A 25848-nucleotide genomic window follows, 5' to 3' on the forward strand; every position below is an offset into this window, starting at 1 on the left:
AGAGTCAATTTACAATGTTGCGTTACCTCCTGCTGTCCAGCAAAGTGACTCAGTTATACATGAATACTTGTATTTTTCATATTATTTTCCATTATGGCTTATCATTCGATATTGAATATAATTCCCTGTGCTATACAGCAGGACCTTGTTGTTTATCTCCTAACTCTTTTTAATACTTAGAGGAATTGCTTGACTCATTATTAAATGTTGGAGCCCCCGGAGAAATAAAACTCACTATAACAAACACCTCTCATAGTTGCAAATATGTATTTTGGAAATTAAAAGGGCAAGAATACAGGTAAAATAATCCATATAAGACAAGATCTATCCCTGAAAGTGGGAGAAATTAGTGGTAGACTTAAAAAATATATTTATTAAGCAAATTTGGGTAAGGACACACAAAGGAAGGAAAACCAGTGCTTGTGTTCATAAAACAGAGGCATGGAGAACTATAGTAAATTCTTTTAACATTCACAAAAACCTTAAGTAAAAGAAGTCACAAAGCAAAATATCACTAGTGACACTTAGGATATATTGAAACAACACAAATAGACCAAGCTGGAAATTCTATACAAAGCTCAAACACAGCAGGGACCAGTGAACCAGGGGATTATGCTGTTTGAATATATTTATATGACCAAGTGCTCTTTAATCCTAAACCTACAGAGCTAAAAGTGAAAAATATAAATATTTTTGGTATTTGAGTCAGAGAAATGTTCAGATTTGAATGTTTAAATCATAGAAAATCTTTCAACCTATACTTCCCAAACATTTTCTCTGGGACTGGAAGGCAGAAGAATTCTTCTGGAAAGAATATCTGTGATCATTTTGGTGGAATTTTCTGAGTGTTTACGTGAGGCATGCTTTTTGCCAGTTCTGAGGGTAGTCAGCAGTTCCTGGAGGGTATGTGTCACAGTATAAGTTATTAACTGGAGTTCCAGCCAATATCCAAGCAATTGGGAAGGACACAAGCATGGCAGTTTTTTTTTTTTTTTTTTTTTTCTTTTTTAGGTGATGGTAATTCTCTCACGCAAAATTGGTAAGCTTCAACACCCTGCAAGAGTCTGCAATCAAAAGGAAAACCACAAAACAGGCCTCATACAAACCTTCCCCATTACCTGCTTCAAACAGAGTATTGTCATAAGTTAATACAACCAGATTCATTTAATGTGAATAAATAAGTGACATAAGCTTAGAGCAGTTAGCATTTGCCACCAGCACATTGCTTTCTGTTGGTTTTGACATGCAGTTCATTCTTTGGATAAAAGATATTTGTGTTATCAATTTGGTGAATTCACCTTGGTCACTAGTCATCCAGATAATTTTATATATTGTGGCTAGTGTTGTAATTTAAATTGCAAAGAAATCATAGAAGGACAATTAGGTAATGAACTGTGAATGACACTATCTTTATCTTTTAATGGCATTATTTACACTAAATACAGTGTTTCTGAAAGCAGAAAACTCTATTTTCTTCACTTAGACATTGTGACAAGAAATTTTGATATATGTATATATGTATGTTATGTTTTAAAGACATAAACATATTATTAAAAGGTAAGGGAGTATTTTCAGGCACCAGTCTTGCAAAAAGTCTCACAGCTTTATTTTTCTTATGTTAAGTTCAAGTAGGTCAATAAATGAAAAACAGCAAAAAAAAATTATAGCTACAGTTGTCAACATTGAACTGACAATTGTAAATTGTAATGATTTCAGCTTTTTAAAAAGGCATTAGAGTGAAAAAACTGGAATTTCAAGTCAAATCCCATCACACCAATGTTCATTATAATCAAAAATTTGATTATAAAGAAATGATTTCCAAGGTCTGGCCAGACACTGGGAGTGTTTATAATTCTTACTGCCACAAAACTTACAATTTTAAATAATTCATGACAATGAGTGTTTTCCTAAAAGCAATTATTTAAAAGTTCTTTTGCATACAATACTCACTTCCTATAATGAAAATTATCCAACCCTTGATTTTACGACACATTGTAAGATGTGGTGATAAAAACCTCAATTCTAGGTAACCAGAAAAATGGAAACACAGATTATAACTGAAACGAGTTCCTTTACTTTGTTTACATTAATGAAGAATGCACTAGCAAACATTAACTAATTTACAAATTTGACTGTTTTGTATGGGAACAGCCCATTTTGAATTTATTCTGAGTTAAATCCACAACAATACAGAGAGAGGCATAGCACAGTGTCAGATGGAGATGTTTACTTCATAATTCGAAGATATTATACCATAACACACAAGTGACTATGAGCTCATTAAGGATAAAATCCTTGGCTTATGGGTCTTTAGAGCTTAGAACACACCAGAACATGTACCAAATGTGGAATGATGGACTTTTAGGAACAATTTTGCTCATATAAGTTCCTCTTTTCCCTGAGTCTTAAAAATTTATGGCGTATAAGGAAACTAAGAAGTTACAAACAATAAAAAGGCATCGGTGTAAGAGAGAAATTAAAGATCCCTTTCTTTAAATATGTGCTCTGAGTTCCAGTGAAAGACAATGGTGATCTTTGCTATGGGAACTACTGCCTATGAGTGAGTTAAGCTGAGACCATGGACATGAGCCAACAAGAAAGTGTAGGGCCATTGAATAGTTAAAAATTAGATTTGTTTTTCTCCAAAGCCATTAACTGTGTGATGGAAGTTAAGCCTTATTTTGCTTGTTTCCTCTCAAGTGGGATGTATTTGTAGACAAAAACTCTAAGGAATCAGGAAATTGAATTATGTCTTTGAGATTTATTGGGCCCTATTTAGGACAATAATGCTAAATGACCTAATTAGTATTCAATGGGCTTATATGAATCAGTATTTAAAAAAATATATTGATGTGCTCCCAAGAATTAACTGAATAATCGCTTTGCTAAAGTTGTGTACTTTGACTAAATTGACAGTATAGTTTGTTTGTTTGTTTGTTTGCCTTTTCTAGGGCCGCTCCCACGGCATATGGAAATTTCCAGGCTAGGAGTCAAATTGGAGCTGTTGCTTCCGGCCTTCGCCACAGCCACAGCAACGCGGGATCTAAGCCGCGTCTGCAACCTACACCACAGCTCACGGCAATGCCAGATCCTTAACCCACTGAGCAAGGCCAGGGATCGAACCCTCAACCTCATGGTTCCTAGTCAGATTCATTAACCACTGAGCCATGACGGGAACTCCGACAGTATAGTTTTAGAGTCAGGAAAGATTTCAGAAATATTTCTCTAGAGAAATTATTCTAATTATGATTCCATTTACTTTTTTCTAAAATAAATAATCAATTATTTCAGCATAATCATCTTTACTTTGGTGCCCTAACTGGCTCCATAGTTCATGTAGGAATTGCTTATATGACTTAATATTGCAGGAGACCATGAAAAAAATCATTGTGGAATATTATATTTAAATTGCAAAGAATTGGGAGTTCCCGTCGTGGCGCAGCAGAAACAAATCCAACTAGCATCCATGAGGACACGGGTTCCATCCCTCACCTTGCTCAGTTGGTTAAGGATCTGGCGTTGCCGTGAGCTTTGGTGTAGGTAACAGACATGGCTCAGATCCCAAATTGCTGTGGCTGTGATGTAGGCTGGCAGCTACAGCTCCAATTAGACCCTAGCCTGAGAACCTTCATATGCCGCAGGTGTGGCCCCAAAAAGACAAAAGACCAAAAAAAAAAAAAATTGCAAAGAATTGACTATAAAGGAACAATGTGAATACAAATGAAAATTTTAGATTTATAAACAAAATCTATAATATTTAGTTGAAGGTGCCTAATCATTCGCAATTATGAGTAAGAAGGAGACTAGAAATCCAAGCCAACATATCTATCAGCTAAGCAGTGAGATGTAAATAGCATAATTAATTTGGAGACAGGACATGACATAGGCATTTTGAAATAAATGGCTATAAGATTTTTTTGAAGTTCTGAATATCAATAAGCAGTAGCATTTAAGGGATTCTGAATTTTTCACCATTTGAAAAACTGCTATATTCACTAAGTTTCTGTAAACGTTCCAGTGTAAGTTATAAATCAGTTCTTTATTCACAAATCAAAGATTTATGATTGGCTTTTAAGTAGTTTTGTAAAGTCAAGTAAGGTAACTTGTGATTTTCTATAATTTTTACAAAGTCTCATTTCCTGAATAGTCACACATGTAATCTGGCCTAGTTAAAAATATATGTCTATTTTATATCCATTTTCTTCCAAGCATAAATTTTGACATTAAGGTGTAATTTTTAGAATTGATTATGCTAACACTCTACTATCCTAATTTCACTATATAACCATTTCAGGGAATGAATATTTATTTTTAAACATTTTAAATAAGATTCTCAATAATTTTACAGATACTCTAGAGCTGCATATTCAATGTGGTAGCCACTAGCCATAATTTATCCATTGAACAATTGAAATATGACTAGTGCAACTTGAAGAACTGAATTTTAAATTTCATTTTAAAATTAAGAACTCATAGTTGTCTTAGTTATTAGAAAACTTTGAAGTGTGTTTGGACAACTAAGGTTTATGAATCTACTTTTCCTTCTGCAAATTTATGAAACTTCAATAAACCAAGTACTACTAATGAACACCCACTGCCCAATTCAGGTGAGCTGAAAAATCTAAAAACAAACCAGATTTCAAAGATGTTATATGAAAAAAAGAATGTAGAAATGCTCATTAATAATTTTGGTATTCATTACTTAAGTACCTTGCATTTTATTTCTCTTGGACAGCACTGATCAGGAGCTCTATGAAAACTGCTAGGTTTTAAAAGTCATGTTTTAAATGTTTTATTTTAATGCCATTCTTTTAATCAAACATTTTCATCATTATGAAAAGGAAATCAGAGTTGGAATTTATCCAGTAGGAACTGACCTGTTTGTCCTCTCTATACTTCCTCCCTTCTCTGAATTGCAGAGCCCTTGCTAGCACCAACAGCAGAATGCAAAAATCATAAGCAGTGAATATGCAGAAATCGTGTATGAGAGCACTGATGAGTGTGCAATCAAATCAAACTCTTCACACGTTAAAAATTCTGTCTTTTCTTTCCCCCAGTTGTTTCCAGACCTGCGTGTCCCTGATTCCAAAATTAACCTTCAACTTCCTCTCAAGTTCTGCTGTGCTATGGCTTCTGGTTTAGAATAATAAGCAATGACTTTGCTGAGCAATGTGCTTGGTCATGTATTAATACTAGATTCTGTCCAGGCCCGAGAACTTTCATCCTTCAGAGTGGAGAGTTTCCTCTGTGAGAAGGGCTCAAATCCCAGCAGTTTGAACACCGCCACCCGATACTTCTTGGACATGATGTTGTACAGAATAGGGTTGATGGCCGCACTGAGGTAGAAGAGGACAAAGGACACGAGGTTGCAGTATTGGCTGATCTGAGCAATCTCCACAGAGCCAGGCTCCAAGGATTTGGAAAATAAATATCGCCCTACATGGAAAGGCAGCCAGCAGAGTATGAAAGCAAACACCACTACAGCTGAAAGGACAATGAGAAAGAGAATGTCAGTTAAAGAAATGCCATAGGAAATCACATTCTATTTTGAAGACATGGTTTTGTTTTGATTGTATGCTATGACCACTGACTTCAGAGAAATTTCATGTTCTGCTCTTCCCCATTTCTACATCTTAACCAAGATTGAGTCTGTCTGGACCAATATTTCAACTATTTTTACTGAACTTCCAAGTCATTTCTATTTAACCATATTCTGAGTGATTTTGTGCTTGAGTTGACATATTGACTCAAGTGACTAGACAATCTATTCACAATACTACATCATTTTATATGTGTTAGAGCAAACATATGAGATAATATTGTTATACTCAACCATAGTTATGTATCAGAGTTTGCTGGGGCACAAATTCCTTGGATATAATACAGACTCACTAATTTGAAATCTCCAGGAAGGAGGTCAAGACACCTGTTTTCTTTCTTTTTTTTTTTTTCTTTTTAAAGTTTCACAGAGGACTGAATATTCAGTCAGGATTGAGAATCATTGATATGAATAATCCTTTTCCACCTACAATAGATATAATTAAGATATAAAAGGCCATAAAACCAAGTAACATTATCATCATCAGATCTTCATTTTGTCCATGTAAGTTAGCTTTTTTCATAATCTCTGCATTTTTAGATTAAGTTCTTAAAATTCAGAAATTAGAGGAAAAATAACAGAAGACAATATTTTAGTCCTGGCACCACTTTAGTGATTCCCTTCCAGTTCTCAAGGCAAAGGAAAATTGATATTGGTGTTGAGACACCAGTGAGGATAATTAACAGCTTAAAAAGAAAATTAGAGGAAATCATTAAGCTTATTCTCAAAACTAAGTTGTGCAGTAGTGACTGACTGCCCCAGAAGCAACATGAATATTAGAGTCCCCTGGGGGGCTACTAGAGGTTTACAATCTATTAGTCATATTGTTAGAATCACTGGTCCAAAGAATAAAAAAGTTTGACATTCTTTGAATAAACTCTATTACTTCGATACACAGGATTCCAGGAACTGTACAATTACAATATAAAATCATCTGGGAATGACCTCTAAGAAGCAATGAATATGCAAAAAAATACAAAATGTTGACTATGATATCCAAGTAATAAAATGTGCAGATTCTGGTTTTGAAAAAGCAACTACAATTAATATTTTGCTTGGATGTTAACACACTTTGTATTACTTCACTTGTATTAATCAAACACATATACTTAAAGAAGTTGAATTTATGTAAACACTATTCAGCACACTCGTGTGTGACACTGCAACCAGATGTTCTCTGTCCTATTAGCTACCACGCAAAAAAAAAGTCTCCTTTTCTCATACTGGAAGCCTGCATATCCTGGCTTATCCTAGCCTATCCCACTTGGAGAGACAGGTAATCATGAAAACAGAGACTCCAGAGCTGATTTGCCCCTGACTTCCTTAAAAGCTGTATAAACACCATCAGGGTAAACTGAATTGATGTAATTATCTGAAAAATTCAAGTTAAAAAACAAATCACAGTGCTGAAAAATGAATCTTCTCTGACAGAATTATCCACAATGACCATGTTTTGGTTAAATTTACCACTGAACACTTTCTAGAGTCAATGTCTGTTTCTCCCCTCCCCCCAACTCCTGCTTTTCTTAATGCAACTTGGATATCTACAAATTGAGGCAGAAAGCTTAACATCACCTTCAACACTTAAAGACCACAATAGGCTCTTAAATGAAAGATTTCAGTTTTGTAGCAAAGTTTCTGAGCTGATATGAAACATATTTTAGACAGAAATACAGAGGTGGGACATCTTTCCGTGAAAGAGAGAAGGGAGAGACAAGAAAGAGATACAAAGAAAGAGACCAAGAGTCAAGACAGAGATTGGGGCGGGGGGAGGGAGGGAGAGGGGGAGAAAGAGAGACAGAGACAGCGAAAATATTAGATATATAGAGAGAGAGCGAGCAAAAAAGTAAAACTGAAAAAAACAAACAAAAGACGGACACGCACAAGACAGAGAAACTAGAGACCAAAGAGAGTTTCAAGACAAACAGAAGAGGCTAATTGAGAGACTTACGGGGAGAAACAGACCTAGAGAAAGAAGGGAGAGAGGTAGACTCAGGGAGAAGAGAAAAGGCACGAGGAGTGGAGGGGACCCGGGAGAGAAAGCTCGAGGGCGCATTGAGACCCACCCAGCATTTTCACGGTTTGTTTGTGGTTCTGGTCCCTGAGCGAGGAGCCCACCGCCGCCTCGCCGCGCTTCCTCCGCCAGAGCTTCCTGCCGATGAGGCTATAGAGCACAGTGAGGCAGAAGACAGGCAGGAAGAAGAAGACACTGGACACCCAGACCATGACGGTAAGCAGCCCGGAGCGCACGGCGAACTCCGTGGCGCGGCACTCGTTGGTGTCCCGAGGGTCAGTGCCGTTATCATGCTCCACTCCGACCAGCACGAAGATGGGCCCGGCGCTGCAGAAGGCCACGGCCCAGATGACCAGGATGACCAGCTTTACCCGGCCCTTGGTGACCACTACCTTGGCCCGCAGCGGGAAGCAGATGGCGAAGTAGCGCTCGACGCTCAGCGCGGTGATGGTGAGCACTGTGGCGTAGGTGCAGCTCTCGCTAACGAACTGGAAGAGTTTGCAGAGCAGGTTGCCAAGGTTCCAAGGCCGGTACTGCCAGAGGCGGAAGAGGTCGAGGGGCATGCAGAGGAAGATGAGTAGGTCGGAGAAGGCCATGCTGGACAGGTAGAGGTTGGTGGTGGTGCGCATCTCGCGGAAGCGTGACACTACCAGCATCGTGAGCAGGTTGCCCGCGATACCCACCACGAAGAGCGCCACGCAGGTGGCGGTGACGCCCGCCAACAGCGGCGTGGGGAAGAGCGGCAGCAGCTCCTCCACTAGCGAGTCGTTTTCAGGGGGAGCGTCCCAGCCCAGGTCTGGCAGCGTGAGGTTGGGCCCCGGTTCCTCGCTCGGGGTCGCGTTCCACATGCTTAGGGCTCTGCTTAACTGGCTCTTGGATAGGACCGAGAGGGTGGAGCCGGCTGGTCCCAGAGAAGGTTCTCTTAGGCGCGAAAGAGTGCAAAGGAGTATCGAGCGCGGGCTCTCAGGGAGGATGCTAGGAGAGGAAAGAGGGAAGTGAGAGGCTGCAGCCGGGGAAAGGTAAGACTGAGAGCCTGGGGCGGGGAGGAGGGTGAGAGACGGAGGCGGGAAGACACTTACACACACAGTGGTGGTGAGATAAGCAGTGGGCCACCGCTCTTTCTGGCACCTCCCTTCTCTCCCCCACCCCCCTAAGTCCCTCTCTCCCAACCCAGCCTCTGGCTGGCTTCCTCACAAGTACCTGTCACCGGAGCAGCACGGCCAGCCCTGCCCCGCCTTTGCGCTCTTGCTCTCTGCATCTCCCACTTCCCAAAGCGTCCTGGTGTGTAGGCGCCGCAGAGACCTGTACTGCTAGGCTGGAGCTCGAGTAGCTCTCTCCCTAAGCCTTGGGTTCTTCCTGGCTAGTGTGGCCTAGGAGGGCAGGTCACACCCCGGGATGGGGGCGGGGACGGGGGGGTGGGGAGAACATCTTCAGTAGCTGGGACCGGGTTCTTCCTCAACAATGAATAGAGTTTACTATGGATCTGGTGGAGAGACTTGAGCGTGGGTGTACAACCAGGCTTGGAAAAGGAAGGGAGGGCGTTAAAAAAAAAAAAAATCTAATGTTTGTGTCCCACCTGAGAGGAGATCCATGCTCACCTGGAAAAAGCCTCAGGCAGTCCTAGAACCTATCATCCGTCGTGTTAGCCCAGAGAAGCAGGCCCAGAGACTTAGGGTCCCTGGTCCAAGGTGACACAGTGAGTTGGAGGCTCAGGTACTAGGCTTGAATATCCTACTCCCAGCCAGCGGACTACTAAGAGTGAAGGGGCAAGATGTGTGAATAAATTCAGTTCCGAATTCAAGCCTCCAACTCGATGGTGGTAGGGGATATACTATGTAGGATATTACTTTTGCCTGCTGGAAACCTGAGGGGGTTGGTGCTAAAGGGCGTGATGGCTTGTGGTGGAGGGTGATAAAGGGGGAGAAGCAAAGGTTATAAGGCTGGCATGTCCAGGGTGCTCGGTTAATACTCTTTGAGGTGTGGTTGAGAGAGATCAGCCTTTGGGTAGCTGTGTTTACTTGGGCAAGTCATCAACCTTTTTATTTTAAATTTCGAGGGTGTTGTGAGGACCACTGGGAATGGATTTCAAGTGTTGAGGACAGAGTTGGAGCTGTAAATAAATATAGGCTGCGTTATTATTATTGGGGTTGCTATTGCGGGACAGGAGCTGCCCTCGGTGGGAATGGGTCAGAGGCTTCCGCTACGCTGGCGAGGTGACTCGCCTGGAAGCTCCATGTGCTTTCCCTGGCTGGAGCAGAGAACTGACAACGGAAGACACAAGACTGACAGCTAAGCACGAACTCACTAACCCGCCTGGTCTCTTCTACCGACCAACCTGGGGACAGCCCGGGAGCGCCTTCAGCACCGCGGCCAGCGACCCGCCCCTCCTACGGCGCCACGCAGCTCTGAGCTGAGCCTTCCTGCCCTCACCTTTTTCAGTTCGCGTCTCAGCACCTCTTCCTTTCAAACACAGACTGGTATTAAGCGGCTGTGTTGACGGCATCTATTCACGCTCACTAGCCCATGACCTAAACAAGGATTCATTCACTGTGTATGAGAGAAGGGTTTTCCTGAAGCATTTATTAGTGCGTTTGCACATGACTTTGACAGATGATTTACATCACCTCTGCCAACTAAATTGTTAATGCTTAAAAGTCCACAAAAACCTAAGACTGGATGTATGCACACATACGCGAAGGATTCTATGTGCAGTGGGAGACTGCGTGAGGAAGTTTGATACAGGCAAGTCAATGGAGAACACTCTACATGGGTTAGCGGTGCTGTTACAGACGTTGGACCAAAAATCTATTTCAACTATTAAAAAAAAAAAAAAAAGAAAGAAAGAAAGAAAAGAAAAGATTACAGCTAAGTTGTTATCCGTTACTAATACTTTAAAAAAAATCAATTATTTGATTTTATCACTTCCCACCCTACATTATTAGTAAATTTATGTGTGCAGAAAAATCTCTAAAAGAAGAAAACAAATTGCAAAAAATAAAAATACCATAAGAAGCTATTGTTTAAAAATAAGCATCAGGAAGACTGTGGGGCCTGTTTCTAGTCTACTGAGTGTTAAAGCAACGTCTGACAGATGGGGAAAATGTCTAAAAAATCCATTATGATAAAAATTTGGCATATTGGCTAAAATAGGCAAATATTTAACTGCATTCAAATATTTTCTAAAATAAAGACAAATATGTATTGTGATGAAGAAAAAATAGAGGATACTACTGAAACTGATTCATTCATTCACAACACATAATATAGCAAAAACATATAAAACTGTCTATTTGTTAGGTCCTGTGAATAGCAAGATAAATAAAACTCAGACAAGTCTCATATTTATAAACTTAGATTCTGGAGAGAAAAATACAGTTAAGCAATTCCAGTACAGTATGATATGTGCATTTAAAGAGGCATATATGGAGTTCCTGTTGTGGCTCAGTGGTTAACGAATCTGACTAGGAAGTATGAGATTGTGTGTTCCATCCCTGGCCTCAATCAGTGGGTTAAGGATCCGGCATTGCCGTGAGCTGTGGTGTAGGTCATAGACGTGGCTCAGATCCTGAATTGCTGTGGCTCTGGCATCAGCTGGTGGCTACAGCTCCAATTAGACCCCTAGCCTGGGAACCTCCTTATGCTGCAAGTGTGGCCTTAGAAAAAGAAAAAAAAAAAAGAGGCATATATAATGAGCTCTGTTGAAATATGGAGAAACAATGAAGTGCATAGAGGTTTTGGGGAAGGCTTCTCAGAGGAAGAGGCATCTAGCTGGATCTTGAAAGTTGAGCTCCTTCAGAGGAAGCAGAACATGCTAAACTGTTCTCAGACAAAGGCACAAAACCACATTGGAGCATAAAAGCCCAGCATGTCTTGTCCTTTGAATGACAGTATTATGGATTCATGGATTTTGATACATTTAAAGTGTATTGATATTTTGTGGCTATTTTTTCTTTTGATGTTCAAATTATCCTATCTTTGGTGAATGAGATCCCCTTTAGGCTGGCTCTAAATTCTTTTGACATGGCTCACTTAGACTTCAAGAACTTCCTTGCTTTGTGGCGTGGTAAGGTACTCCTTGCTTACCTCTTAATTTCTCTACTCTAGACCTGAGATCAGCCATTTATTCAAGAATCTCTGGTACCTCATACTGGGGAATGGCATTTAGAAATGATTTGGGGGAGCAGAAGCAGTTATTTCCCCTAGCATTAGAGACTAGACCCTGTCTTTGGACAGAGATCTTTAAAAAAAAAAAATGAGGTGATAATGATGATACAGTTAATAGATCAAACACACCCTTAGCAAGTGATCAAAATTAACATCATCAATGTGATACTCTGGGAAGAACACAGTGTCACTTACATGGTATTCCAGCTAGGAATGCACAACCTTGATCTAATCACAAGGGAACATCAGACAAACTCAAAAAGAGGAGTATTCCATTTTAAAAATTCTCCCCCCCAAATGTCAATGTTATATAAGACAAAGAAAGACTGAAAAAATGTTCCAGACTAAAGGAAACCAAAGAGATGTAACAGCTAACTGTAATTCCTGTTGCTAGACTGGATTCCAAACTGGAGAGAAAAAAAACTTCTATAAAGGATAGCATTGAGCTAAGTGACAGACTTAGAATATGGATGGTAGATTAGATAGAAGTATTGAATCAGTGTTAAGTTTACTGGTGTTGATAGTTGTGTGAAAAAAATCTTATTCTTAAAAATACATGTTTATGCATCTGTTTCAGGAAAATAATTATGTGTGTGTGTAGATAAATAGAGCCAGTGGTAAGGCAAATGGAGCAAAATGTTAAATAAATCTGGGAAAGGGGTCAAATGATTTCCTTTGTACTATCCTTACAACTTTTCTTTGAAATTATTTCCATATAAAAAATCAAGTAGTCATAAGTTTATAAAGATACATAAATTCAACTTCCAATTATTTACTTAATGTATTTGATTTCATATTTATATTGAAACATAACAATGTTTCTAACAACATAAACATAACTATTTATAATATGCATTAGATGATTTTAAATTGATAATATCAGTATTATCACCAAAAGTAAACTTCACAAAGTTTGACATTATTTTTGCAGTTCTCTTTGTCCTTAGAATATACCCCACTAAGTTTGTACAACTACACATTCAAAAATTAATTGAAATAATGCTTTTTTATGCAGACTATGCTACCAATTTGATACATGGTTAGATTTATTTGTTTCAGTTACTTTTAACTTTAGGAATAATTTTAAAATTTAAAATTTGTTTTTGAATATATAAATCACACATGTAATTGGAAAGAACTTTAAAACAAAGCATGGTCCTAAATTTAAAATGATAAACCAAAGAGTATTCAGAAAAATATTACACATTTTTCATAATCCCCAATTGACATCATTAAAAAAAATTAGCTTCTGGTTTACCTATCCTGTGCGTATTTCTGTAAATGTGTGTGTGTATAGTATATACAAAAGGTAATATACGATATACATTGTCTACTGTCTTGATTTTTTTAACATAACATTGTATCCTGGAATTCTCTTACATCAATATACTTTTCTTAAATGGTTTTATAGTACCCCATCTTGAGGAAGTTACATAATTTCCATTATGGAAATATACCTTAATTTTAGTCAACTAGTGTTTTACTGCTTTCGATTGTATGGTTCAGTAATCTTTCACTGTTTTGAATTATGCTGCATTTTACATATCTACAGCTGTATTATATAAAAACATAAAAATAAAATAACAGTTTAATAAATGAATGATTAAAAAAGGGTCCTCTTCCCAGTCCTGGCAACCATGTACTTCTGTCTCTATGAATTTGATTACTCCAGGTACCCACATCAGTATCTGTTCTCTTATGACTGGGTTATTTCATTTAGCATACTGTCCTCAAGATTCATCTATGTTGTAGCATGTGTCAGAATTTCCTTCCTTTTTAAAGCTAAATAATATTACATTTTATGCGTATAGACCACAATTTGCTAATCTGCTCATCATTAATGGACACTTGTTACTTTCACCATTTGGCTACTTATGAATAAAGCTGCTATGAACATTGGCGTACATACATCTGTCTGAGTCTCTGCTTTCAATTCTTTTAGGTGTATACCCAGAATTAGAATTGCTGAATCATGTGCTAATTCTAGTATTCATTTATTTATTTTTTGCTTGCTTTTTAGGGCTGCACCCACAGCATATGGAAGTTCCCAGGCTAAGGGTTGAATCGGAGCTGCAGCTGCTGGCCTATACCACAGCTCACAGCAATGCCAGATCCTTAACTCACTGAGGGAGGCCAGGGATCAAATCCGCAACCTCATGGATTCCAGTCAAGTTCGTTAACCTCTGAGCCACAAAGGGAACTCCCTATTTTTTAACTTTTTGAGGAACTGCCATATGGTTTTCCTCAGCAGCTGCACCCAAGCATGCACAAGGGTTCCATTTTCTCTGCATACTCGCCAGCACTTATTCTCTCTTTTTTCTCTTGTTTTTCTGTCGTGTAATAGTCACCCTAATGAGTGTTAAGTGGTATATCATTGAGGTTTTGATTTGTATGTCTATTTAAGTCATTTGCCCCCACCTGTTTTTTTTGTTTGTTTTGTTTTTTGTTTTTTGGCTGTTGAGTTGTCCCTTTTGACTCTTGAGACTGTGTTTTTTTTTTTTTTTCTCCTTGCCAATTCATCTTCTAATGATTCTGAAAGCATTGGAAAATAAATAAGAAGAAAAGTTGGTGAAAAGTTGGTAAAAAGTAGTATTCCATTTTAATGGATATGATGGCAACATCCAGTTCTTTATAAGCAAGGCAGTTTCAAAGCTTCAACAGATGGTGCACAGCAATTGTGCTTTACTGATAGAGTTACAACAAATTCCATTAAATTAAAAATCCACTTAGCAGATGCCTTTAAGAGTTGTTGTCCTCTCTGAAGCTAATCTTTGAAGCAAAGACATTGTTTTTTTTTTGGTGTTTGTTTGTTGTGTGCTTGGATCTTTGAAAGCAGAGTTTTCTATAATGTAGTCTATTGGTATTTGAAGTATATTACTTAGGAGAGTTGAGGGGTAGGATGGTGGAGAGATAGAAAGTACTTTAATCTCTGACAAAAAGGCAGGTTATTAATAAACTAGAGATTTGTAAACAGGAGATGAATACATGAGTTTCTTTATAGAAATAATATATCCTCAACCTGTTTTGCTATAGATTGTAATATATATTAAATTTTAGTGGACATTAAATACTATAAATTATTTACCTCACTAAGCTCACTAAAATAGGATTCTACCTCTGGTTCAAATTTTTAAAAAATCCATAATTACTTAATAAAACTGGTAAGTAATAAAAAAATCTATGACTGGGCGATTTAATTTTATTATGTCAAGATATTATTTAATATGAAATTAAGGTAATGTATCAAAATATTTCATCCTATAAAGTCTTTTTTCTAAACTGGAAATAGTTTAATTTAATTTATTTGGCTGTGCCCTCAGCATACAGAACTTCTGGGGCAGAGCCAAGGATCAAACCCTCACCACAGCAGTGACAACACTGGGTCCCTAACTCACTGAGCTATCAGGGAACTCTGATTCTACAAAGTCTTGCCAAGTGCATTAGAAAGGAGAATTTTTTTCATTGTATAAATCATGGAACATTCCTTTTGAGAATGCTAATGAGGAAAGATAAATTGGATTGTAAACAGTGCAGAAGATTACAAATAAAGCCACCCAGTATGTATTGCCTACTGGACATTTATTACTGAAGAGCTCACCATCATTTCAAACTTATCATGTATCTAAAGCAAATTCATCACCTCCAACCCACTGGATGTTCCTAATACCTATCCTTCATCTCCATTCTCTATTTTTAATTTTTCAATGTAATTTTAAATGTTATTTCCATTTACAGTAATTACAGAATATTGACTATATTCCACGTGTGGTATAATACATCTTTGAGCCTATCTTATACACAATAGTTTGTACTGTCCACTCCCCCACCCTTATATTGTCCCTCTCCCCCACGACTGGTAAGCACTAGTTTGTTCTCTGTATCTGAGTCTGCTTCTTTCTTGTTATATCCACTAGTTTGTTATTTTTTTATATTCCACATATAAGTGACATCATAGAGTATTTGTCTTTCTGCGTCTGACTTATTTCTTTTAGTATAGTGCCATCCAAGTCCATTTATGTTGCTGCAAATGGGAAAATTCCATTCTTTTTATGGCTGAGTAGTGTGGTTGCTTAGTCCACTTAGGTTGCTTCCACATCTTGACAATTGTAAATAATGTTACTATAAACATTGGGGTGCATGTATCTTTTTGAATTGGAGTTTTCATCTTTTCTGGCTATATACCCAGGAGTGGAATTGCTGGATCATACGTCAGGGTTTTTTTTTGTCTTTTGTCTTTTTTTTTTTTTTTAAGTGCTGCACCCGCAGCATATGGAGGTTCGTAGGGGTCTAATTGGAGCTGTTACTGCTGGCCTACGCCAGAGCCATAGCAACGCCAGAACCGAGCCTGTCTGTGAACTACACCACAGCTCGTGGCAACACTGGATCCTTAATGCACTGAGCAATGCCAGGGTTCGAACCTGCAACCTCATGGTTCCTAGTTGGATTCATTTCCACTGTACTATGATGGGAACTCCACATTAGTTTTATTTTTAGTTTTTTGAGAACCTCCATGCCATTTTCCACAGTGGCTGCACCAGTTTACAGTCTCACCAACAGTGTAGAAAGATTGCCTTTTCTCCACATCTTTGTCAACATTTGTTATTTGTGGTCTTTTCCATGATAGCCATTCTGACAGGTATGAGGTAATTTCTCCTTGTGGTTTGGATTTGCATTTCTCTGAGGATTAGCATGTTGAGCATCCTTGCATGTGCTTGCTGGCCATCTGCATTTCCTCTTTGGAAAATGTCTTCTCAGTTCCTTTCCCCCTTTTTTCAATCAAGTTGTTTGCTTTTTTGACATTTCAATTGCATGGGCTGTTTATATATGTTGGATATTAATCCCTTATTGGTCATATCATTTGCAAATATTTTCTCCCATTCTGTAAGTTGTCATTTTGTTTTGTTGATGGTTTCCTTTGCTGTGCAAAACGTTTTATGTTTAATTAGATCTCATTTGTTTATCCTTGCTTTTATTTCCTTTAGTATATGAGACAGAACCAAAAAATACTGCTGCAATTTATGTCAAAGAATATTCTGCCTATGTTTTCCTTTAGGCCTCATTTCCATTCTTAATTGCCACCATCTAAGTCTAGCACATCCCTCCCTCCCACCCCCACCAACAACTATACAGACAGCAAGCTCTTCTCAGTCTAATTAAACAAAAGAATTTGGTAAAACTGAATTTCTTTAAAGTTCGTTTAACTTTTGCATCCTTCCTATGTAAAAAAATTTTAGTGGCTCATTCATTCTTTAATCTCACATCAAGTTTTTCAAACTCCGACCTTCTCGAGGTCTCATAATTTGACCTTACCCTGCATATCCAGCAAGATATGGATAACGTCCTGCCTCTTCCCACCTCTTGCTTCTGGCCTCTCTCTTCAAATCCTAACCACAGGAGTCCTGACCAATGTTTTGCTCTCAATTCCTATGTCCTTCAGAATTTGTACTTCTCAGTTTACTTCCTAGTTATGAACTGTTTCTATGGTGTCCATCAGTCACTTCTTCAAATATAAGTCCTCTAAAGGCAGCTGAAGTGTTTCATGGGAAGCCCAGTCAGTTCAGATTGTTTTCTTTTTTTTTTTATTTTCCCAATACATTATTTTTTTCCCCTACTATACAGCATGGTGACCCAGTTACACATACATGTATACATTCTTTTTCTCACATTATCATGCTCCATCATAAGTGATGAGACATAGTTCCCAGTGCCTCACAGCAGGGTCTCATTGCTAATCCATTCCAAAAGCAATAGTCTGCATCTTTTAACCCCAAGCTCCCAATCCATCCCACTCCCTCCCCCTCCTCCTTGGCAACCACAAATCTATTCTCCAAGTCCATGATTTTCTTTTCTGTGGAAAGGATCATTTGTGCCTCATATCAGATGTGTTTTCAGCCATGTCTCACCACGTCTTCTGCTAATGTCTTGGTCTGACCCTCCCTAATCCTCCACCAGAATTGCTGCAGTAGACAAAGGACTGCTCTCCTATTTATTCTTTCTTTTATTTTTTTGGCTGTGTTGGTGGCATGCAGAAATTTTAGGGCCAGGAATTGAACTGTGCCATAGCAGAAACCCGAGCCACAGTAGAGACAACACTGGATCCTTAACCCACTGAACCACAAGGGAAAACCTGTTCTTCTTTTCCCATGATTCTTTGCCATCATCTGCTGCCAGTGATCTTTTTGAAAATGCAAATCTGATCCTGGCCCTCCTCTGCTTAGAATATTTCAAATGATCTCCCATTGGCCTTGACCCCACAATGGCTGGCAAGATTTTCCAGGATGCCTTGGAAGACAGAATTCCCTGGAATATAGATTTCAACTTGGAACCCTCTCTCTCTTACTCTTCGCAATCCAGATCCATGGCTGTCTTTCAGGTTCCTCATGGGGGGTCAGTTTCCCGTGCCTACAAAGATTTATATTTCTTTTCTTCTGTTCCACTGTTAAAATTTTTTTGTACTCAGTTATGTGACTGTTTAACATTTCTCTCCCTCATTAGATTGTAAGGCTTATGTGAAGAGGGCCCAAGTCTTTTGGAAATCATTGTTGCCTGGGACTTAACAAATATTTAATAAAAGCTTTTTAAATGAATGAGTGCACTTTTTATTAAGGAATGTCTCCCTAAACCTAGGGCTTCCCCTCAGATCCCAGTGAACACTACTTTCCACTCCAGAATTGAGTGAGAATTCAGAAGACTCGATCCTTGTACACTGATAGCTATGTTCTGCCTTATTCACACATAAGGAGTTTACATAAGTTATAAAATATAAATACACTTGTAGTTTCAGATAATTTAAGGGGAATATTTTTGCTTTCATTTATTTCATCTTCGAGTTTTACCTAAGAGAAATATTTATTTAGAAAAAAACCTATACAAGTCAAAAACTATGTAAAACTGAAAACTCAGGCCACATTACTTTATTGCAAGAGGAGTTTAACTGACTATTTTAGATTACAAATTTATTTCAAATGGATAATGTATTGGCAATGTCTTGATCACAACAGACACTCTCTGTTATGCAGTTATATAACAGAGATGGTATGTAAAAGGCAGTAATAGTCGCTGGAGCCACAGTGTGCTCATAAATGTTTAACAACCAGATCTTTAGGGGAAAAAGGAAGCAACCAACAACTTCAATTTGAAATGTTTGGCAATTTCTATGGTGTACCTACTCCCCACCATGGTTAGTTTCATGTCACCAAAGCCACTAAAGGCAGAGTTTGAAAGCCATGCTAGCAAATGGCTCTTACAAGTCAGTACAAACTGGGTTCAACACACCACTAGCTGAATCCTACATAAGGAGCATAAACATGTTGGGAGAGTCAATGGCTTGACTTTAGATAGGTATCTTGTGTAGATTAGGAAAACTCACAAAGAAAATGGGTAAAATATATCTAAACATACTATTAAGGGATAAGATGAACATAGATTTAACTCTGTAATAATCAGGGTTCACCAGGGAAAGAGAACCAATAGGAATATACATATATGTATGTATGCATACACACACACACACGCATATATATTAAGACAGAGAAAGATATTATATGTATGTATATACATATATATGTCTTATTATACATAAGACAGAGAGAGATATTATGAGAAGTTGGCTCGTGTAATTATGGAGGCTGAGAAGTCCCACAATCTATCATGTGCAGGCTGGAGACCCAGGAAAGACGTTGGTATAATTCAGTCTTAATCTGAAGACCTGGGAACCAGGGGAGCCAATGGTATAAACCCCAGTTTGAGGGAAGGAAAAGATGAGATGAGAGGTTGCAGTTCAACAGTGAGGGAGGACACAGGAGTAATTTCATTCTCCCTCTGCCTTTTGTTCTATTCTGAACCCTCCCTCAATGAATTGGATGATGACCACCAATACCGGGGGGTGGCAATCCTCTTTACTGAGTCCACCAGGTCAAATGCTAACTAATCTGGAAACACTCTCACAGACACACTCAGAAATAATGGTTGTAGAATGAGGTACCACTTCACACTAGTCAGAATGGTCATCACTAAAAAGTCTACAAGGAACAAATTCTGGAGAATGTGTGGAGAAAAGAGAACCTTCCTACACTGTTGGTGGGAATGTAAATTGGTACAGTCACTCTGGAGATCAGTATGGAGGTTCCTCAAAAAACTAAAAATAGAGTCGCCTTATGATCCAGCAATCCCACTCCTGGGTATATACTTGGACAAAACTATAATTTAAAGAGATACCTGCACCCCTATGTTCATAACAGCGCTATTCAAACAGGCAAGATATGGTAACAACTTCAATGTCCATTGACAGATGAATGGATAAAGAAGATGCAGTGCATGCATACAATGGAATACTACTCAGCCATAAAAATAAATGAAATAATGATATAGCTTATATGCGGAATCTAAAATATGACACAAATGAACCTATCTGTATAACAGAAACAAACTCATAGACATAGAGTACAGACTTGTGGTTGCCAAGTGAGGGGAGGTAGGGGAAGGATGGATTGAAAGTTTGGGATTAGCCGATGCAAACTATTATATATAGAATGGATAAACAACAAGATCCTACTGTATAGCATGGGGAATAATATTCACTATCCTGTGATAAACCATAATGGAAAAGAATAATAAAGAAGAATGTATGTATATATATGGATACACACACACACACACACACACACACCCACACCCACCTGAACTACTCTCCTGCACAGCAGGCATTAACACAACATTATAAATCAACTATACCTCAATAAGATAAATTTTTTTAAAAAGCAGTAATGTTTAATCTGAGCACTCTGTGGCCAGTCAAGTTGACACATAATTAACCATCACACATTCCTTCCTAGAATAGTAAAATTAAAAGTTGCCATTTTTAGAAGGCATATTTTGAAGCAAATAAAAGGAAGCACTCCAGCTAACTTTAGATCAGAGAAGGCAAACTTTTTCTATAAAGAATCAGAAAATATTTTAGGCTTTGTAGACCCTATGTTCTCTTTCACAACTAAGATGTCACTGCAGCATAAAAGCATCCATCAACAATGTAATGAAAAAAATGGTTGGGGCTGTGTTCCAATAAAACTTCACTTAAAAAAATATGAAGTGGGGTGATTAGTTTGCTGACATCTGATCTAGATTTACTAGAGTTATAGAGGTAAGGGATATTGATTATCCCAGTCACAGTGAAAACCTACTTGCAGTTGGAATTCTCACAGCTGAGATATTTATTAAGTCAACTCCTCAAACAGTGATGGACTCAGGAATGGACAAGGGACCTAAGGACAGTGATGCAGGAGAGAAAGTATACCGAGAGGCATCTGGGGAAAGCCTTCCTGTTCCTCATGGGAAGCTACCATTCTGTCCCCTTTGGGCTTTGTCTTGATTGACTGTGACACCTAGAATCATGATGCCACCAACCTGAGGATGAAGCCAACAATGAGGAAGGTGGGACCAAGAGATGGAAAGAGCCAGATCAACCAACCCTGGAACCTGCCCGACCCCTGGAGTTCCTGTGATGAAAGATACATTTTCCTATTGAGTATGCCTGTCACAGATGGGGTTTCTGTAAACTGAACTGAAAGTATCCTTATTGATTCAATTATGTCTTCTTTGCCCCAATTTCTTTTATTTACAAATGTAATACTAAACCAATGACTCCTCTCCGTAGGAATTTCTTATCTCTTTTAATAGACATAATCACAGTATTTTAACCTTCCCCTGAAAAATCATCAGGGGTCAAGATTGCCCTACCAAATCAGAAAAGTTAATATTTCCTAGTTATTCTTCAACATTTACTCTGCTCCCACAAGACAAATATCCTAAAGGCACGAGCCCTGCTTTTGGAGCCATTCCTTCTAGGCTCTTCCTGACTCAACATGGTGCACACTGTGGACCACCCACCTTGTAGCCCTTCCATCCTCTCATCCTGAGAAAAAAACCTTGACATTGTTCAGCTAACGGGAGATTGCATACTTTAGAAAAGCCTAGACCTTTCCCCAGCCCTGGGGAAGATGATCTTAATTAACCTAATTTAATCATGGAAATTCCATTTTTCTTGCCAACAAATGATTTAGGAATGGGCATGTCTATAATTCTGAACAGTGAGTGTGGAAGTGTTTTTCTCAGTCTTAGAAAGGGATACAAGGGAGCCTTCAATGTTGCGAAGTCCCTGAATCTGCTTCAGTAGTCTGGAAATCTTGCGGTCAAAAAAAAAAAAAGCCAATATTATGAGCAAAGCACAGCAGAAGAATGAAGAGACCTAGCTCCTCAGTGGTGGCAATTTAAGCAAGCCTGGAATCACCCTACCTCAGGCTTTTTATGCTATTGGTGCCAATTGAGTCAAAGCAGATGAAACCACACCAACTGAAACACTCACTAATATGTTGCTTTGGGCAGATGGCATCTGAGTTCCTCCACTTGTCTGAACAGAGTAAGAAGGAAGAGCATGATGTTTATTCTGCACTGATCTCTTTCTGAGAGATGCACTGGTAAGTGATTTTATGGCATCTATGAAGACAATATGGCTGCAGACTTATTTTAAAATATTAGAGTAGCCTAATGAATAAGCCAGAATGTTTTATACTTCTAGGGAAAATTCAAATTTTCATATACTTTAAAGCACAAGCTGTTAAATCAATCACTTTCAAATCTGTACCAGAGATTATATTAAAATAATCAAATCTCTTAATACATTTAGAAAATTTACTATGATATTTTTTTAGTCATTGTTTCATTCACATTTTCAGATGATTTGTTCTTTCTTAATTATATAAACAAAATATGAAAACCAGTTTTAAAGCAATTTTGGCCTTATAGTCCAGTCTTCACAAGCAGAAAATATTTTCAGTTTCTTCAGAAAACCTCTTATCTAATGCTGTATCTGTCAAATTCTTATTTTTATTCTTTTGTGTTTGGACACATTTTAGAATCCTCAAATTGTGATGATTATGACTTTACATTGCATTGTCACAGAGAATAAAAAAATTATCTGATTAGTATAAAAAATATGGAAAATCAGATCTATCTGATGTCAATGTACATCCTAGTCTATTTTTTAAGAGATAATATTAAAGCACTGTGTTCTTGATTAGGGGGCAAGTGTCACAGAAGTGGGCTATGTTCATAGCTGAGTTGGTGGAGCTCGTGCTAACATTGTTTTTTGTTTCCCAGAATTACATTGAAAATGTCATCTTCACCTAACCCCTTTCTTCTGGACTAACATATTCCATCCCAGTGGAATCAAACAAACCCAAGGACAAAACCTGGCTCTTTCACCTACTAAATCTAAGACCTCAATTTCCTCACATGATTATCCCCATCCTTCCATCACAAGGTTCTTGTGGGAATTAAGTGAATATGGAAACAAGAGTAGTAAGAAGAGAGGAAAAGTTCAATGCATGGTTCCTCCTCCTCTTCTACATTATTATTATTTCCCTAGAGTGGAAGATGCCCCCAAGGAGAAGGCTGCCCAGGTGCTAACAGCACCACATCCAGGTCACTCTTCCTTCCCAGTTCTGTGATGAGCTTCTGGGGGCGAAGGGCCTTTGTATTGTATTTCCTCCCAATCCTTACCCACTGCCTGCATGGGGAGACAGCATGGGGAGCTTATAGGAAAGGGGAAAATCTATTAAAAGGGGAAGCAAAGGATGCAGAGGCCAAATGATCAGCTTCACAATTTATCCTGATGACAATATCTTCAGTTAGAGCAGTCAGGAGCAAATTGAATTTAACATATTGAATCAAATGCTTAAGGTAGAAAGGAAACTTACCTTTAAAGGAAGGCTGTGATGAGTCTCTTTTTAAAATAAATATTCTTTTGCAATCTCTTGAATGTATCCATTTCATAAATCTGGGAGTTTTGTACCTTGACTGATTTTCACTCAAAACTTGAAGTTCTTATGCCATTTGAAGCAACATGGCTGGACCTAGAGATTATCATACTAAGTCAGACAGAGAAAGACAAATATCACATAATATCACTTATGTGTGGAATTCACACACACACACACACACACACACACACACACAGAAAGAGACTCACATAGAAAACGAAATTTATGGCCATCAAAGGGGAAAGGAAGGGTGTGGAGAGAGGGATAAATTAGGAGGTTGGTATTAACATATATACACTATTATATGTAAAATAGATGACCAACAAGGACTTACTGTATAGCACAGGGAACTCTATTCAATATTTTATAATAACCTGTAAGAGAAAAATTTCTAAAAAAGAATTGCTATATATACACGTATAAATTAATCACTGTGCTGAACACCTGAAATTAACATGATATTATAAATCAACTATACTTCAATAAAAAATTTAAAAAACACAAGAAGTTCTTGCATGCTGTTTTCTACTTACATATCTATTTTAGCTAGGCCATTTTAAATTTTGACATAGATATGACTTTGTAGAGATTTTAAGAATATACAGGAGTCTGAAATGCAACTCAGCATAAAAACAATTAAAATGATGTTGCATTACCTGAAGTTTTCTTAATTTTAACTTTTCATATTTTAAAAGTTTACTATGTCCTTAGAACTTGGTAGACAGTGTCTCAGCACTTCTCATGCATTAAGCATTTACTCAACATTTACTGTAATGTGGGTGCTATTGTCTGAGACACCAAGAAGCTGCAACATGCATCCTTGCCTGCTTTCCTTTTAGTTTTATTCAAAAAGAGAATTTGAAGTGATTTATTCTCTTCTATCTTTGAACACTTTGGGCTTTGAGGAAAATAAGAGAACTTCGCCACCTGGTGGCTGATCCTGGTATGTAACAATAAGGTGGTTCTTTCTGGTCTTAGAGGCACCTCTTAAACAGCTGAGATGGCCTCTCCAGAGGGTGGTTGTCTTTCAAACTCCCTTGCCTTGCTCTGCCCAGATACATCCTAAACAAAACTGAGGTAGTAGTTTTTTTCCTCTATTCTTCAAGTGAGGAAGTTTCATGGAACAGAGTCCAAGAATAATGGATCAGAATGCCACCATTTTATTTTATTTTCAAAAAGATCAGATAGTCGATATTAATGCTCTTTAAGAAGGGATTAACAGGAGTTCCTGCTCTGGCACAGTGGGTTTTATTTAATTTATTTAATTTTTTTTTTTTAGGGCCGCACCTGTGGCATATGGAAGTTCCCAGGCTGGGGGTAGACTCGGAACTACAGCTGCTGGCCTATACCACAGCAACTCAGGATTCAAGCCACGTCTGAAACCTATACTACAGCTCTTGCTGACTCCAGATCCTTAACCCACTGAGCAAGGCCAGGAATAGAACAGTCAATCTCATAGTTACTAGACGGATTCAATTCCGCTGTGCCACAATGGGAACTCCAATTGTCATTTTAATATATCCACTTCATAATTGCATCCCGTTTTGGGCTTTATCTTTAAAGTAGAGGCAAGTACATGTAGGTATCACTTGTTTTAAACAATTCATGGAATGAAATTGTTTCATAGGAATTGAATTTTTTATTACTCAATGAATTTATTACATTTATAGTTCTAAATGATAATCACAATTCAATTTTATAGGATTTCCATCTGACAACCCCAGCGCATCCCCCCACCCCCTGAACTGTCTCCTTTGGAAACCATAAGTCCAAAGTCTGTGAGTCAGCATCTCTTCTGCAAAGTTCATTGTGTCCTTTCTTCAGATTCCACATGTCAGTGAAAGCATTTTATGTTGGTGTCTCATCGTCTGACTGACTTCATTTAGCATGATAATTTCTATGTCCATCCATGTTGCTAAAAATGCCAGTATTTCATTCCTTTTAGTGGCTAAGTAACATTCCATGGTGTATATGTACCACTCTTCTTGATCCACTCCTCTGTCGATGGACATTTAGGTTGTTTCCATGTCTTGGCTATTGAAAATAGTGCTGCAATGAACATCGGAGGACATGTGTCTGCGAGTCATGGTTTTCTCTGGATAAATGCCCAGGAGTGGGATTGCTGGATCAAATGGTAATTCTATTTTTAGTTTTCTGAGGAATCTCCATACTGTTGTCCACAGTGCTTGCACCAATTTACAATCCCACCAATGGTGTACTAGGGTTCCTTTTTCTCCACACCCTCTCCAGCACTT

General features: G+C 38.3%; 1 protein-coding gene across 3 annotated transcripts; it reads right to left on the reverse strand.

The window, feature by feature from the left end:
• GHSR (growth hormone secretagogue receptor) lies at positions 223–24907 on the reverse strand. 3 transcript variants are annotated; one of them, XM_021068541.1, is made up of 3 exons: positions 23531–24907; positions 7666–8588; positions 223–5484 (listed from the first exon to the last, which is right to left on the reverse strand). In XM_021068541.1, exons 2-3 carry the CDS (start codon positions 8459–8461, stop codon positions 5180–5182), a joined length of 1101 nt encoding a protein of 366 aa, XP_020924200.1. In that variant the 5' UTR covers positions 8462–8588; positions 23531–24907; the 3' UTR covers positions 223–5179. The 3 variants fall into 3 exon arrangements, with proteins under 3 accessions (XP_020924200.1, XP_020924201.1, NP_999345.1); XM_021068542.1 differs by lacking the exon at positions 23531–24907 and adding an exon at positions 8814–11122; NM_214180.1 differs by lacking the exon at positions 23531–24907 and having other exon boundaries at positions 5180–5484; positions 7666–8461.

The sequence above is a fragment of the Sus scrofa genome, chromosome 13 (genome assembly GCF_000003025.6).
Source record: "Sus scrofa isolate TJ Tabasco breed Duroc chromosome 13, Sscrofa11.1, whole genome shotgun sequence".
NCBI classification, from domain to species: domain Eukaryota; kingdom Metazoa; phylum Chordata; class Mammalia; order Artiodactyla; family Suidae; genus Sus; species Sus scrofa.

Coding starts and splice junctions, on each gene's coding strand:
- GHSR (XM_021068541.1), bottom strand. CDS start 8,461: ATGTGGAACGCGACCCCGAGCGAGGAACCGGGGCCCAACCTCACGCTG. Junction 5,485..7,665: donor ACAAACCGTGAAAATGCTGG/GTGGGTCTCAAT, acceptor TTGTCCTTTCAG/CTGTAGTGGTGTTTGCTTTC.